Genomic DNA, 14,329 nt, shown 5'->3' with positions numbered 1-14,329 from the left:
ATTGCCGTAAACACAAACAGTTGTTGTTGTTTATTGCCGTAAACACACACACACAGCTGTTGTTGTTGTTGTTGTTTATTGCCGTAAACACACACACACACCTACCTGTTGTTGTGGTTTATTGCCGTAAACACACACACACACACACAGTTGTTGTTGTTGTTTATTGCCGTAAACACACACACACAGTTGTTGTTGTTGTTGATGTTGTTTATTGCCGTAAACACACACACACACAGTTGTTGTTGTTGATGTTGTTTATTGCCGTAAACACACACACACACACCTGTTGTTGTTGTTGTTGATGTTGTTTATTGCCGTAAACACACACACACAGTTGTTGTTGTTGATGTTGTTTATTGCCGTAAACACACACACACAGCTGTTGTTGTTGTTTATTGCCGTAAACACACACACACACCTACCTGTTGTTGTTGTTTATTGCCGTAAACACACACACACACACACAGTTGTTGTTGTTTATTGCCGTAAACACACACACACAGTTGTTGTTGTTGATGTTGTTTATTGCCGTAAACACACACACACACACACACAGCTGTTGTTGTTGTTGATGTTGTTTATTGCCGTAAACACACACACACAGTTGTTGTTGTTGTTGATTGCCGTAAACACACACACACACAGTTGTTGTTGTTGTTTATTGCCGTAAACACACACACACAGTTGTTGTTGTTGTTGTTGTTTATTGCCGTAAACACACACACACACACAGTTGTTGTTGTTGTTGATGTTGTTTATTGCCGTAAACACACACACACAGTTGTTGTTGTTGTTTATTGCCGTAAACACACACACACACAGCTGTTGTTGTTGTTGTTGATGTTGTTTATTGCCGTAAACACACACACACACAGCTGTTGTTGTTGTTGTTGTTGTTTATTGCCGTAAACACACACACACACACAGTTGTTGTTGTTGATGTTGTTTATTGCCGTAAACACACACACACACAGTTGTTGTTGTTGTTGTTTATTGCCGTAAACACACACACACACACAGTTGTTGTTGTTGTTGATGTTGTTTATTGCCGTAAACACACACACACAGTTGTTGTTGTTGTTTATTGCCGTAAACACACACACACACAGCTGTTGTTGTTGTTGTTGATGTTGTTTATTGCCGTAAACACACACACACACAGCTGTTGTTGTTGTTGTTGTTGTTTATTGCCGTAAACACACACACACACACAGTTGTTGTTGTTGATGTTGTTTATTGCCGTAAACACACACACACACAGTTGTTGTTGTTGTTGTTTATTGCCGTAAACACACACACACACAGCTGTTGTTGTTGTTGTTGATGTTGTTTATTGCCGTAAACACACACACACACAGCTGTTGTTGTTGTTTATTGCCGTAAACACACACACACACAGCTGTTGTTGTTGTTGTTGATGTTGTTTATTGCCGTAAACACACACACACACAGTTGTTGTTGTTGTTGTTTATTGCCGTAAACACACACACACACACACAGCTGTTGTTGTTGATGTTGTTTATTGCCGTAAACACACACACACACACACAGTTGTTGTTGTTGATGTTGTTTATTGCCGTAAACACACACACACACACACAGCTGTTGTTGTTGTTGATGTTGTTTATTGCCGTAAACACACACACACAGTTGTTGTTGTTGTTGTTGATGTTGTTTATTGCCGTAAACACACACACACACACAGTTGTTGTTGTTGTTGATGTTGTTTATTGCCGTAAACACACACACACAGTTGTTGTTGTTGTTGTTTATTGCCGTAAACACACACACACAGTTGTTGTTGATGTTGTTTATTGCCGTAAACACACACACACACACACAGTTGTTGTTGTTGTTGATGTTGTTTATTGCCGTAAACACACACACACACACACACAGCTGTTGTTGTTGTTGTTGTTTATTGCCGTAAACACACACACACAGTTGTTGTTGTTGTTGATGTTGTTTATTGCCGTAAACACACACACACACACACAGTTGTTGTTGTTGTTGTTGATGTTGTTTATTGCCGTAAACAGTGGGAAACCAGAGAAGTCAAACAGCTGCAGTTATTCTTGAGCACAGTGAAGCAAACGTCCGGAAAACAAACAAACAAACAAACAAAAACTTTATTTGACACAAACGTTCTGGAGCAGCGCAGACCCCCCCCACCCCCTCTGACCCCCCCCCCCCCCCCCCCCCCCACCTTTGCAGCTCATTCAGGAGTTTTTACAAAACTTTATTGGCTTCTACAGAGACGCACACGCAAACAGGAAAGACAGCACAGCCTCCACGCCGCCACGCCACAGGGCGCCGCCGCTGCCCGAGGACGCCACCGCCGCCGACGACTCAGGGCTGCTGCAGAGACAGAGGGGGGGGGGGGGGGGGGAGAGAAAGGATGGAGTCAACATTTACAGTTCGTCCTCAGTAACCATGGAGACAGTTTCTATTCAGGTAGAAATCAGGAGAGATGCTAACAGCCGGACGTGGCTAACAGTGGTTAGCTCGGGGCAGCACGGTGAAGGCATTCAAAGGTCTTTTTTAACCACTAATGCTGCTGAAAATAACAGCAAACCTCTGCAGCAGCATGAGAAGAGTCCCTACACACACACACACACACACACACACACACACACACACACACACACACACACACACACACACACACACACACACACACACACACACACACACACACACACACACACACACACACACACACACACACACACACACACACACACACACACACACACACACACACACACACACACACACACACACACACACACACACACACACACACACACACACACACACACACACACACACACACATGAGAAGAGTCCCTACACACACAACAAAGCAGCAATGGGCTCCTTCCACTGTAATGGACTTTACTATGAGAGGAGCTGGTACAGGGGCCAGTAGGTAAGTCTTTAAAACACTCTTTAATAAACTCTGGCTTCACTAACTACGCTGATGACGCTTTGTTTTATGGTTAAAATGATGCAGAATGAGTAAGAATGGATAGAAAATGAGTCAAAAATGATAGAAATTAATAATAAATTCATACAAAATGAGTTCAAATGGATGTAAAATGACTAAATATGGCTCAAAATTACTACAAAGAGATTAAAAATGACTAAAATCAACACAAAATGAGTAAAAATAGATTTGTATTCTCTAACTACGCTGTTGCTGCTTTGTTCTCTGGTTAACATGATGCAGAACGATTAAAAATGGATAGAAAATGAGTAAAAAATTGACACAAAACAAGTAAAAAGTGATGTAATGTGAACAAATATGGATCAAAACGACTCAAATTGGCTCAAGATGAGTAAAAATTGGTGAACAAAGATGAAAAATCAGTAAAAACAGATAAATATTCACTTTCTACGCTGATGACGCTTCGTTTTATGGTTAAAAAACAAAATGAGCTTAAAGTGACCTGATGACATCACACACGACATCCCCCCCCCCCCTCCTCGGGGATCACCCCCCCCCCTCACCTCCCTCTCCCCCCCCCTCACCTCCTCTCCTACCTCCTCTCGTGGTTTGGCGCCCCCAAAGATGGCAGAGTTGGGGTTGGCGACCTGGTTGAGCGGCTCAGAGACGGTCCGAGGCTTCAGCTGCAGCCGAGGCCGCTGAGCACGCTCCTCTACACACACACACACACACACACACACACACACACACACACACACACACACACACACACACACATAGTTACATAACAACTCAAACAGATGAGCTTTTATTGTGAAAATCTAAGGGAACAGGAAGTCACCGTCAGATGGTTCCCTGAAGTCCGTGGCTCCTCCTCGGGGGGGTCCTCCCTCTCTGAAGCGAGCCGCTCCTCCTCCTCCTGGGGGGCCTGCGCCCGCGGGTCCTCCGCCCACGGGTCCTCCGGGTCCCCCCCTTCTGTCGCTGGGGCGACCGCCAACGCCTCCGGGGCCGCCGCCGCCGCCACCGCCACGACTCCGTGAGCCGAACTCATCGTCCCCTCGAAAACCTGCACGGGCGCAAAGAGAGAGAGACACGGAAGGATGAAGGGATTATTGATGAAAGGATGAAAGGATGAATGGATGAACAGACGAATGGATGAAAGGATGAAGAGGATGAAAGGATGAACAGATGAGAGGATGAATGGATGAAAGGATGAATGGATGAAGAGATGAAGCGTGAGGAGGATGAGAGGATGAAAGGATGAACAGATGAAGGGATTATTGATGAAAGGATGAAAGGATGAATGGATGAACAGACGAATGGATGAAGAGGATGAAAGGATGAATGGATGAACAGATGAATGGATGAAGAGGATGAAAGGATGAATGGATGAACAGATGAATGGATGAAGAGGATGAAAGGATGAACAGATGAAAGGATGAATGGATGAACAGATGAATGGATGAACAGATGAATGGATGAACAGATGAATGGATGAAGAGGATGAAGAGGATGAAAGGATGAACAGATGAAAGGATGAATGGATGAACAGATGAATGGATGAACAGATGAATGGATGAACAGATGAATGGATGAAGAGGATGAAGAGGATGAAAGGATGAACAGATGAAAGGATGAATGGATGAACAGATGAATGGATGAACAGATGAATGGATGAACAGATGAATGGATGAACAGATGAAAGGATGAACAGATGAAAGGATGAACAGATGAAAGGATGAACAGATGAATGGATGAACAGATGAAAGGATGAATTCTCACCTCTGGCGTCGTCTTTCCTGAAGCCGAAGCCGCCTCCTCCTCGTTCCTGTTTCCTGCCCTCAGCGATGTCGACCCTCAGTGACCTCTGATCTAACAGCTGACACATCATCATCATCATCATCATCATCATCATCATTATTATTATTAATATTTAATAACAGACGTTAAATGAGTTCAGAGAAGAAGAACAGACGTTAAATGAGAGCAGAGAAGAAGAAGAACAGACGTTAAATGAGAGCAGAGAAGAAGAAGAACAGACGTTAAATGAGAGCAGAGAAGAAGAAGAACAGACGTTAAATGAGAGCAGAGAAGAAGAACAGACGTTAAATGAGAGCAGAGAAGAAGAACAGACGTTAAATGAGAGCAGAGAAGAAGAAGAACAGACGTTAAATGAGAGCAGAGAAGAAGAACAGACGTTAAATGAGAGCAGAGAAGAAGAACAGACGTTAAATGAGAGCAGAGAAGAAGAAGAACAGACGTTAAATGAGAGCAGAGAAGAAGAACAGACGTTAAATGAGAGCAGAGAAGAAGAAGAACAGACGTTAAATGAGAGCAGAGAAGAAGAAGAACAGACGTTAAATGAGAGCAGAGAAGAAGAAGAGACGTTAAATGAGAGCAGAGAAGAAGAACAGACGTTAAACGAGAGCAGAGAAGAAGAACAGACGTTAAATGAGAGCAGAGAAGAAGAACAGACATTAAATGAGAGCAGAGAAGAAGAAGAGACGTTAAATGAGAGCAGAGAAGAACAGACGTTAAATGAGAGCAGAGAAGAAGAACAGACGTTAAATGAGAGCAGAGAAGAAGAACAGACGTTAAATGAGAGCAGAGAAGAAGAAGAGACGTTAAATGAGAGCAGAGAAGAAGAACAGACGTTAAATGAGAGCAGAGAAGAAGAACAGACGTGAAATGAGAGCAGAGAAGAAGAACAGACGTGAAATGAGAGCAGAGAAGAAGAACAGACGTTAAATGAGAGCACAGAAGAAGAACAGACGTTAAATGAGAGCAGAGAAGAAGAAGAGACGTTAAATGAGAGCAGAGAAGAAGAACAGACGTTAAATGAGAGCACAGAAGAAGAAGAGACGTTAAATGGGACCACAGAAGAAGAAGAGACGTTAAATGAGAGCAGAGAAGAAGAACAGACGTTAAATGAGAGCAGAGAAGAAGAAGAAGAGACGTTAAATGGGACCACAGAAGAAGAACAGACGTTAAATGAGAGCACAGAAGAAGAAGAACAGACGTTAAATGAGAGCAGAGAAGAAGAACAGACGTTAAATGAGAGCAGAGAAGAAGAAGAACAGACGTTAAATGAGAGCAGAGAAGAAGAACAGACGTTAAATGAGAGCAGAGAAGAAGAACAGACGTTAAATGAGAGCACAGAAGAAGAAGAACAGACGTTAAATGAGAGCAGAGAAGAAGAACAGACGTTAAATGAGAGCACAGAAGAAGAAGAACAGACGTTAAATGAGAGCAGAGAAGAAGAACAGACGTTTAATGGGACCACAGAAGAAGAAGAAGAGACACTCACAGCGCCGTCGTACGTCAAAGCTTCTTTTAGAGATTCCACATCTTCGAACTCCACGTAACAAAAACCTGGGGACACACAGAGACACAGGGCGTTACCACGGCGATCACAGGCAGACAGGAAGTCCACGCCGCTCTAAACGGACCTGACCTTTGAACTTGTCCGTCTCTTTGTCTCGGACCAATCGGACGCTGCGGATGTTGAGCTCTTTGAAGATGACGTCGATGTCTCCCTGCACCGTGTTGAAGGGCAGGTTCCCCACGTACGCCGTGAACGGAGGTTCTGTCGGCATCTCCTTCTGCTTCCTGGGGCCTCCGGGGCCGCCGCCTCCACGGGGCCTGACGACACACAACCATTATCATTAAAGTGTCCTCTAGGAGCATAAACGTGTGTTAAAGTGTCCTCTAGGAGCATAAACGTGTGTTAAAGTGTCCTCTAGGAGCATAAACGTGTGTTAAAGTGTCCTCTAGGAGCATAAACGTGTGTTAAAGTGTCCTCTAGGAGCATAAACGTGTGTTAAAGTGTCCTCTAGGAGCATAAACGTGTGCTAAAGTGTCCTCTAGGAGAATAAACGTGTGTTAAAGTGTCCTCTAGGAGCATAAACGTGTGCTAAAGTGTCCTCTAGGAGCATAAACGTGTGTTAAAGTGTCCTCTAGGAGCATAAACGTGTGTTAAAGTGTCCTCTAGGAGCATAAACGTGTGCTAAAGTGTCCTCTAGGAGCATAAATGTGTGTTAAAGTGTCCTCTAGGAGCATAAGCGTGTGCTAAAGTGTCCTCTAGGAGCATAAACGTGTGTTAAAGTGTCCTCTAGGAGCATAAATGTGTGTTAAAGTGTCCTCTAGGAGCATAAACGTGTGCTAAAGTGTCCTCTAGGAGCATAAACGTGTGTTAAAGTGTCCTCTAGGAGCATAAACGTGTGTTCAAGTGTCCTCTAGGAGCATAAACGTGTGTTATAGTGTCCTCTAGGAGCATAAATGTGTGTTAAAGTGTCCTCTAGGAGCATAAACGTGTGCTAAAGTGTCCTCTAGGAGCCTAAACGTGTGTTAAAGTGTCCTCTAGGAGCATAAACGTGTGTTAAAGTGTCCTCTAGGAGCATAAACGTGTGTTAAAGTGTCCTCTAGGAGCATAAACGTGTGTTAAAGTGTCCTCTAGGAGCCTAAACGTGTTTTAAAGTGTCCTCTAGGAGCCTAAACGTGTGTTAAAGTGTCCTCTAGAAGCATAAACGTGTGCTAAAGTGTCCTCTAGGAGCATAAACGTGTGTTAAAGTGTCCTCTAGGAGCATAAACGTGTGCTAAAGTGTCCTCTAGGAGCATAAACGTGTGTTAAAGTGTCCTCTAGGAGCATAAACGTGTGTTAAAGTGTCCTCTAGGAGCATAAACGTGTACTAAAGTGTCCTCTAGGAGCATAAACGTGTGCTAAAGTGTCCTCTAGGAGCATAAACGTGTGCTAAAGTGTCCTCTAGGAGCATAAACGTGTGCTAAAGTGTCCTCTAGGAGCATAAACGTGTATTAAAGTAGGAGCATAAACGTGTGCTAAAGTGTCCTCTAGGAGCATAAACGTGTGTTAAAGTGTCCTCTAGGAGCATAAACGTGTGCTAAAGTGTCCTCTAGGAGCATAAACGTGTGTTAAAGTGTCCTCTAGGAGCATAAACGTGTGCTAAAGTGTCCTCTAGGAGCATAAACGTGTGCTAAAGTGTCCTCTAGGAGCATAAACGTGTATTAAAGTGTCCTCTAGGAGCATAAACGTGTGCTAAAGTGTCCTCTAGGAGCATAAACGTGTGTTAAAGTGTCCTCTAGGAGCATAAACGTGTGTTAAAGTGTCCTCTAGGAGCATAAACGTGTGCTAAAGTGTCCTCTAGGAGCATAAACGTGTGTTAAAGTGTCCTCTAGGAGCATAAACGTGTGCTAAAGTGTCCTCTAGGAGCATAAACGTGTGCTAAAGTGTCCTCTAGGAACCTAAACGTGTGCTAAAGTGTCCTCTAGGAGCATAAACGTGTGCTAAAGTGTCCTCTAGGAGCATAAACGTGTGCTAAAGTGTCCTCTAGGAGCATAAACGTGTGCTAAAGTGTCCTCTAGGAGCATAAACGTGTGTTAAAGTGTCCTCTAGGAGCATAAACGTGTGCTAAAGTGTCCTCTAGGAGCATAAACGTGTGTTAAAGTGTCCTCTAGGAGCATAAACGTGTGTTAAAGTGTCCTCTAGGAGCATAAACGTGTGTTAAAGTGTCCTCTAGGAGCATAAACGTGTGCTAAAGTGTCCTCTAGGAGCCTAAACGTGTGCTAAAGTGTCCTCTAGGAGCATAAACGTGTGTTAAAGTGTCCTCTAGGAGCATAAACGTGTGTTAAAGTGTCCTCTAGGAGCATAAACGTGTGCTAAAGTGTCCTCTAGGAGCATAAACGTGTGTTAAAGTGTCCTCTAGGAGCATAAACGTGTGTTAAAGTGTCCTCTAGGAGCATAAACGTGTGTTAAAGTGTCCTCTAGGAGCATAAACGTGTGTTAAAGTGTCCTCTAGGAGCATAAACATGTGTTATAGTGTCCTCTAGGAGCATAAACGTGTGTTAAAGTGTCCTCTAGGAGCATAAACGTGTGTTAAAGTGTCCTCTAGGAGCATAAACGTGTGTTAAAGTGTCCTCTAAAAGCATAAACGTGTGCTAAAGTGTCCTCTAGGAGCATAAACGTGTGTTAAAGTGTCCTCTAGGAGCATAAACGTGTGCTAAAGTGTCCTCTAGGAGCATAAACGTGTGTTAAAGTGTCCTCTAGGAGCATAAACGTGTGTTAAAGTGTCCTCTAGGAGCATAAACGTGTGTTAAAGTGTCCTCTAGGAGCATAAACGTGTGTTAAAGTGTCCTCTAGGAGCATAAACGTGTGTTAAAGTGTCCTCTAGGAGCATAAACATGTGTTAAAGTGTCCTCTAGGAGCATAAACGTGTGTTAAAGTGTCCTCTAGGAGCATAAACGTGTGTTAAAGTGTCCTCTAGGAGCATAAACGTGTGCTAAAGTGTCCTCTAGGAGCCTAAACGTGTGCTAAAGTGTCCTCTAGGAGCATAAACGTGTGTTAAAGTGTCCTCTAGGAGCATAAACGTGTGTTAAAGTGTCCTTTAGGAGCATAAACGTGTGCTAAAGTGTCCTCTAGGAGCATAAACGTGTGTTAAAGTGTCCTCTAGGAGCATAAACGTGTGTTAAAGTGTCCTCTAGGAGCATAAACGTGTTAAAGTGTCCTCTAGGAGCATAAACGTGTGCTAAAGTGTCCTCTAGGAGCATAAACGTGTGTTAAAGTGTCCTCTAGGAGCATAAACGTGTGTTAAAGTGTCCTCTAGGAGCATAAACGTGTGTTAAAGTGTCCTCTAGGAGCATAAACTTGTGCTAAAGTGTCCTCTAGGAGCATAAACGTGTGCTAAAGTGTCCTCTAGGAGCATAAACGTGTGCTAAAGTGTCCTCTAGGAGCATAAATGTGTGCTAAAGTGTCCTCTAGGAGCATAAACATGTGTTAAAGTGTCCTCTAGGAGCATAAACGTGTGCTAAAGTGTCCTCTAGGAGCATAAACTTGTGCTAAAGTGTCCTCTAGGAGCATAAACGTGTGTTAAAGTGTCCTCTAGGAGCATAAACGTGTGCTAAAGTGTCCTCTAGGAGCATAAACTTGTGCTAAAGTGTCCTCTAGGAGCATAAACGTGTGCTAAAGTGTCCTCTAGGAGCATAAACGTGTGTTAAAGTGTCCTCTAGGAGCATAAACGTGTGTTAAAGTGTCCTCTAGGAGCATAAACGTGTGCTAAAGTGTCCTCTAGGAGCATAAACGTGTGCTAAAGTGTCCTCTAGGAGCATAAATGTGTGCTAAAGTGTCCTCTAGGAGCATAAACATGTGTTAAAGTGTCCTCTAGGAGCATAAACGTGTGCTAAAGTGTCCTCTAGGAGCATAAACTTGTGCTAAAGTGTCCTCTAGGAGCATAAACGTGTGTTAAAGTGTCCTCTAGGAGCATAAACGTGTGCTAAAGTGTCCTCTAGGAGCATAAACTTGTGCTAAAGTGTCCTCTAGGAGCATAAACGTGTGCTAAAGTGTCCTCTAGGAGCATAAACGTGTGCTAAAGTGTCCTCTAGGAGCCTAAACGTGTGCTAAAGTGTCCTCTAGGAGCATAAACGTGTGTTAAAGTGTCCTCTAGGAGCATAAACGTGTGCTAAAGTGTCCTCTAGGAGCATAAACGTGTGCTAAAGTGTCCTCTAGGAGCATAAACGTGTGCTAAAGTGTCCTCTAGGAGCATAAACGTGTGCTAAAGTGTCCTCTAGGAGCATAAACGTGTGTTAAAGTGTCCTCTAGGAGCATAAACGTGTGTTAAAGTGTCCTCTAGGAGCATAAACGTGTGTTAAAGTGTCCTCTAGGAGCATAAACGTGTGTTAAAGTGTCCTCATCGTTCAGGAGGACGGAGCGCCCTCGTGTGGTATGTTTCAGCAGGAACTTTATTTTGAAATCACTTTTATTCTGAAAAGTTTGAGACGGAGAAGGAGGTGGGGGGCACCCTAATGTAAACACTGACAGGCATCAAACAGCGGCAGTGTTTAGATTCTCTCATGAGACGAGAGCAGACGGTGCTGCTGTGCATCACTGCTGCTGCAGGACGATGCGTTCACTTCTAACAACACATCTGGAAACAGGAGGACTGGAGCTGAGGCCCCGCCCCCCAACGCTCACTGACCAATAGCAGTGAAGCAGCAGCGGCCCGGACTCGGACGGTCGCAGCGTCTGACTCCAGAAACAATGAGCAGAGCCTGCAACACTTTGTTTCTGGCTCTTCCTGAGGATTCAAACGCTGACAACGGTCAAAGGTGGCGTCCTGAGAGAACGGCGTCCTGAGAGAACGGCGTCCTGAGAGAACGGCGTGCTGAAACACTGAGAAAGTAAAGAACACAGCCGGCTCCACGTCCGTGCTGCTCCAGTCTGACACGACTCAGCTGTTTCCTTTATGGATGACGTAAATGAGGCTTATGAGGGCGCCCTCCCACTGTGCCTCCGTCCCGTGCCCCAGCACGTGTCACGGCTAAAGTCTGGTTCCTTTGACCAGTGTGAGTGCAACCGTACCACGTCTAGGAGCGGCACGCTTGCCGTCCACGGCCCGTTTGGGAGAGGTGGGCTTTAGTGACGCATCGCCATGACGTCATCAATGCGTGTGACGTGTTACGGCGTGATGACGTATAGGCAGCAAGAAGCATTCTCCGAGGCCCAGGTAGTGTGAGTACAAACGGGCCTGGAGGGGGGGACAAGGACCCTAAAGCACGGGGCACGGGACGGAGGCACAGTGGGAGGGCGCTCTAACCTGTGACGGAGGCACAGTGGGAGGGCGCTCTAACCTGTGACGGAGGCACAGTGGGAGGGCGCTCTAACCTGTGACGGAGGCACAGTGGGAGGGCGCTCTAACCTGTGACGGAGGCACAGTGGGAGGGCGCTCTAACCTGTGACGGAGGCACAGTGGGAGGTCACCTTTCTATTAAATCACGTTGGCTCTAAAATGTTCGAGAGCCTTTTTAGGAACCGTCTGGACGCTGCGGCGGTAACTAAGGGGGCGGGGCTTAGCGGGGCAGAAACAGTGACTTGTGCAGTACTCAGTTGTGTCATGTTCAGTTGTGTGTCTCAGGAACGTCTCAAACTTTTCACTGTGGAGTTTCAGAATAAAAGTGATTTCAAAATAAAGTTCCTGCTGAAACATTACACACGAGGGCGCTGCGTCCTCCTGAACGACCTCATCTGTTCACAGCACTGAGAGAAATATGAAAAACAGCGTCAATAAAGAACATTTAGACACAGATCTGTGAGTTTGTCTCTCTGTCTCTGCACCTCACATTAATATGATGTGTTTACATTTGTACCACAGTTAAAACGCTGATTCATACACTTTATTATTGTGTTTATCAGAGTTTCCCCTCCCTTACATCACTGCCCCCCCCCTTTAGGTTAATGTGATTTAACTGTGTTTAGTGAACAGCGTCACACGTGAACAGACTCATTTATTTTAAATACGTGACGATAAATAATAAAGTTTATGTTCAATAAACCAGAAATACATTAAGATATTACAACTTTATGATTATTTTCTGTATTTAATGAAGAGTTTATTGTTTATTTTCTGTTTATCTTTAATATTAAATGTGTGGCAGCAGCTCAGTCCGGGGGGGGTCGCTGGTTCGAGTCCCTGTGTGGACTGGTGGCTGGAGAGGTGCCAGTTCATCTCCTGGGCACTGCAGAGGTGCTGTTGAGCAAGGCACCAAACCCCAAACTGCTCTGATAATAGAGTGAACATTTAATTTCCCCGTTCGCTAAAAAAGGAATTCTTCTTCTTCTGAAACTTAAAGTTTATTGTTTTTCTTCTACTTTATTTTCGTTATTCTCTTTATTTTCTTTATTTTCTACACACGTGTTTTTGTAAACTGCTGAATTTACCCTTTAAAGGATCAACACAGAGAATTATTATTATTATTAGTAGGTAATAATAATGATAATAAACTTTAATTGAGTGAGTGTGTGAGTTTGCACTTTTGCATTTACACTGTTTTTCTTATTTAATTGTCACATAAACTGACTTTGAACTGTATTATTTAATGTTTTTATGCATTTATTTCATCATAGTCAGTGCGGAGGAAACGTGTCTTTAACACACACACACACACACACACACACACACACACACACACACACACACACACACACACACACACACACTCTCTCTGGATGTGTCAGCTTGGATCCTCCTGCAGAATAAACCCTAAATCTGAAGCGTCCTCCGCAGAGACGCGGGGCCCGTGGAGCTCCTGTCCCGCACTAACACCTCCAGTCCCCGCCTCTGGTGACCGATGCCGCCGCATGTGCGCCGCTGCAGCTGCGGACACATGATGCAGCCATGCGGACTCCCTGCTGCTGCAGCCCCGCCGCCCGCTCCACCTGCTGCGGCCTCCCCCCGGGCCTGTCCCCGGCCTCCCTCCCCTGTCCCCGGCCTCCCCTCGGCCAGTCCCCGGGGCCGGTCACGGTCACAAACACCCCACACATTCACCTTATTGTGCCGCAGAGCTGCGGTGCGGCCCCCGCCACATCTGCCCGTGTGCTTCCCTGCTAACAGCTAGCCCGTTAGCTCCCGGACCGCGGTGTTTCCTAGCTGCCGCGCCGGGCCTCCCCTCACTGCTGAGCGGCCTGAGGACTAGGCGCTCCGCGGGGCGAGCTCCGGGGCCCGGTCGCCCCAGCACCGAGGCTCGCGGCGGACAGCAGCGGGGAAACACGGCGACGGTCCGGGCGGGGTTTGTGTGTGAAGCGGCGCGGAGACTCACCCTCTGCCGCCGCCGAAGCTGCCGTAGGCCCGGTCCCGCTCATCGTAGTTGTCGTAGTCCGCCATTACAGCTGCTGTGTGTCGGAGGAGGAGGTCCTTCACGTCACACACGGAGCGGGTTTAGCTGCCCGCCGCGCGCCTGACCGGGAACACCGGCACCGACCACCGCGTTACTGTTCCGCTATTAAATTAATATTTATTCAACATGTCACAAAATAATTATATTTAATAAATTAAGCTGTGAATAGAAAAGAAATACAATAAAACAAGGAAATGGGATCCTCAGAGATAAATACACTACGATAAATAATTACGATAAATACATTACGGTAAATAATATAGTTTATGTCCAATTAGCGATAAATGTATTACAATAAATATATTTAGATAAATACATAACGATAAATTATATAGTTAAGTTCAATTAGCGATAAATATATTACGATAAATAATAAAGTTGATGTTCAAAGGAATTATTAATTTTTAATCATAAACAAAGTAAATGTTCGTTTTGAATCATTCGGACGAATCACAGAAAAACAATAACAAAGAAAAGAACAAACCTAAAAAGATCAGTTCAGCTCATAATAATAATAATAATAAAAATATAATAATTCTAAATAATTCTTAAAAAACAAAAAGAAAATAAAAAATAATAAGAATTAAATGTTGTACCTTAGTCTCGTCATTTTAGTTTTAAATGAATAAATAAAAATAATAAATTATAATAGATATAATGAAAAATAAGAATTCAATGTTTTATTTTGAAGAGGTTT

At 44.4% G+C, this 14,329-nt stretch overlaps 1 protein-coding gene across 2 annotated transcripts; it reads right to left on the bottom strand.

Annotated features, from left to right (window-relative positions):
- Positions 1–2,209: 2,209 nt before the first annotated feature.
- eif4h (eukaryotic translation initiation factor 4h) lies at positions 2,210–13,656 on the bottom strand. 2 transcript variants are annotated; one of them, XM_083914323.1, is made up of 7 exons: positions 13,555–13,656; positions 6,407–6,594; positions 6,260–6,324; positions 4,735–4,831; positions 3,794–4,018; positions 3,537–3,664; positions 2,210–2,361 (listed from the first exon to the last, which is right to left on the bottom strand). In XM_083914323.1, the coding sequence occupies exons 1-7, from the start codon at positions 13,617–13,619 to the stop codon at positions 2,353–2,355; spliced, it is 777 nt and encodes a 258-aa protein (XP_083770449.1). In that variant the 5' UTR covers positions 13,620–13,656; the 3' UTR covers positions 2,210–2,352. The 2 variants fall into 2 exon arrangements, with proteins under 2 accessions (XP_083770449.1, XP_083770450.1); XM_083914324.1 differs by having other exon boundaries at positions 3,549–3,664.
- Between the last annotated feature and the right edge of the window lie 673 nt (positions 13,657–14,329).

This window comes from Echiichthys vipera (genome assembly GCF_963691815.1).
Source record: "Echiichthys vipera genome assembly, chromosome: 5".
NCBI lineage: Eukaryota > Metazoa > Chordata > Actinopteri > Perciformes > Trachinidae > Echiichthys > Echiichthys vipera.
This window is presented reverse-complemented; position numbering and strand designations above follow the sequence as displayed.

Coding starts and splice junctions, on each gene's coding strand:
- eif4h (XM_083914323.1), bottom strand. CDS start 13,619: ATGGCGGACTACGACAACTACGATGAGCGGGACCGGGCCTACGGCAGC. Junction 6,325..6,406: donor AGAGACGGACAAGTTCAAAG/GTCAGGTCCGTT, acceptor GTGTGTCCCCAG/GTTTTTGTTACGTGGAGTTC. Junction 3,665..3,793: donor CTTCAGGGAACCATCTGACG/GTGACTTCCTGT, acceptor GTGTGTGTGTAG/AGGAGCGTGCTCAGCGGCCT.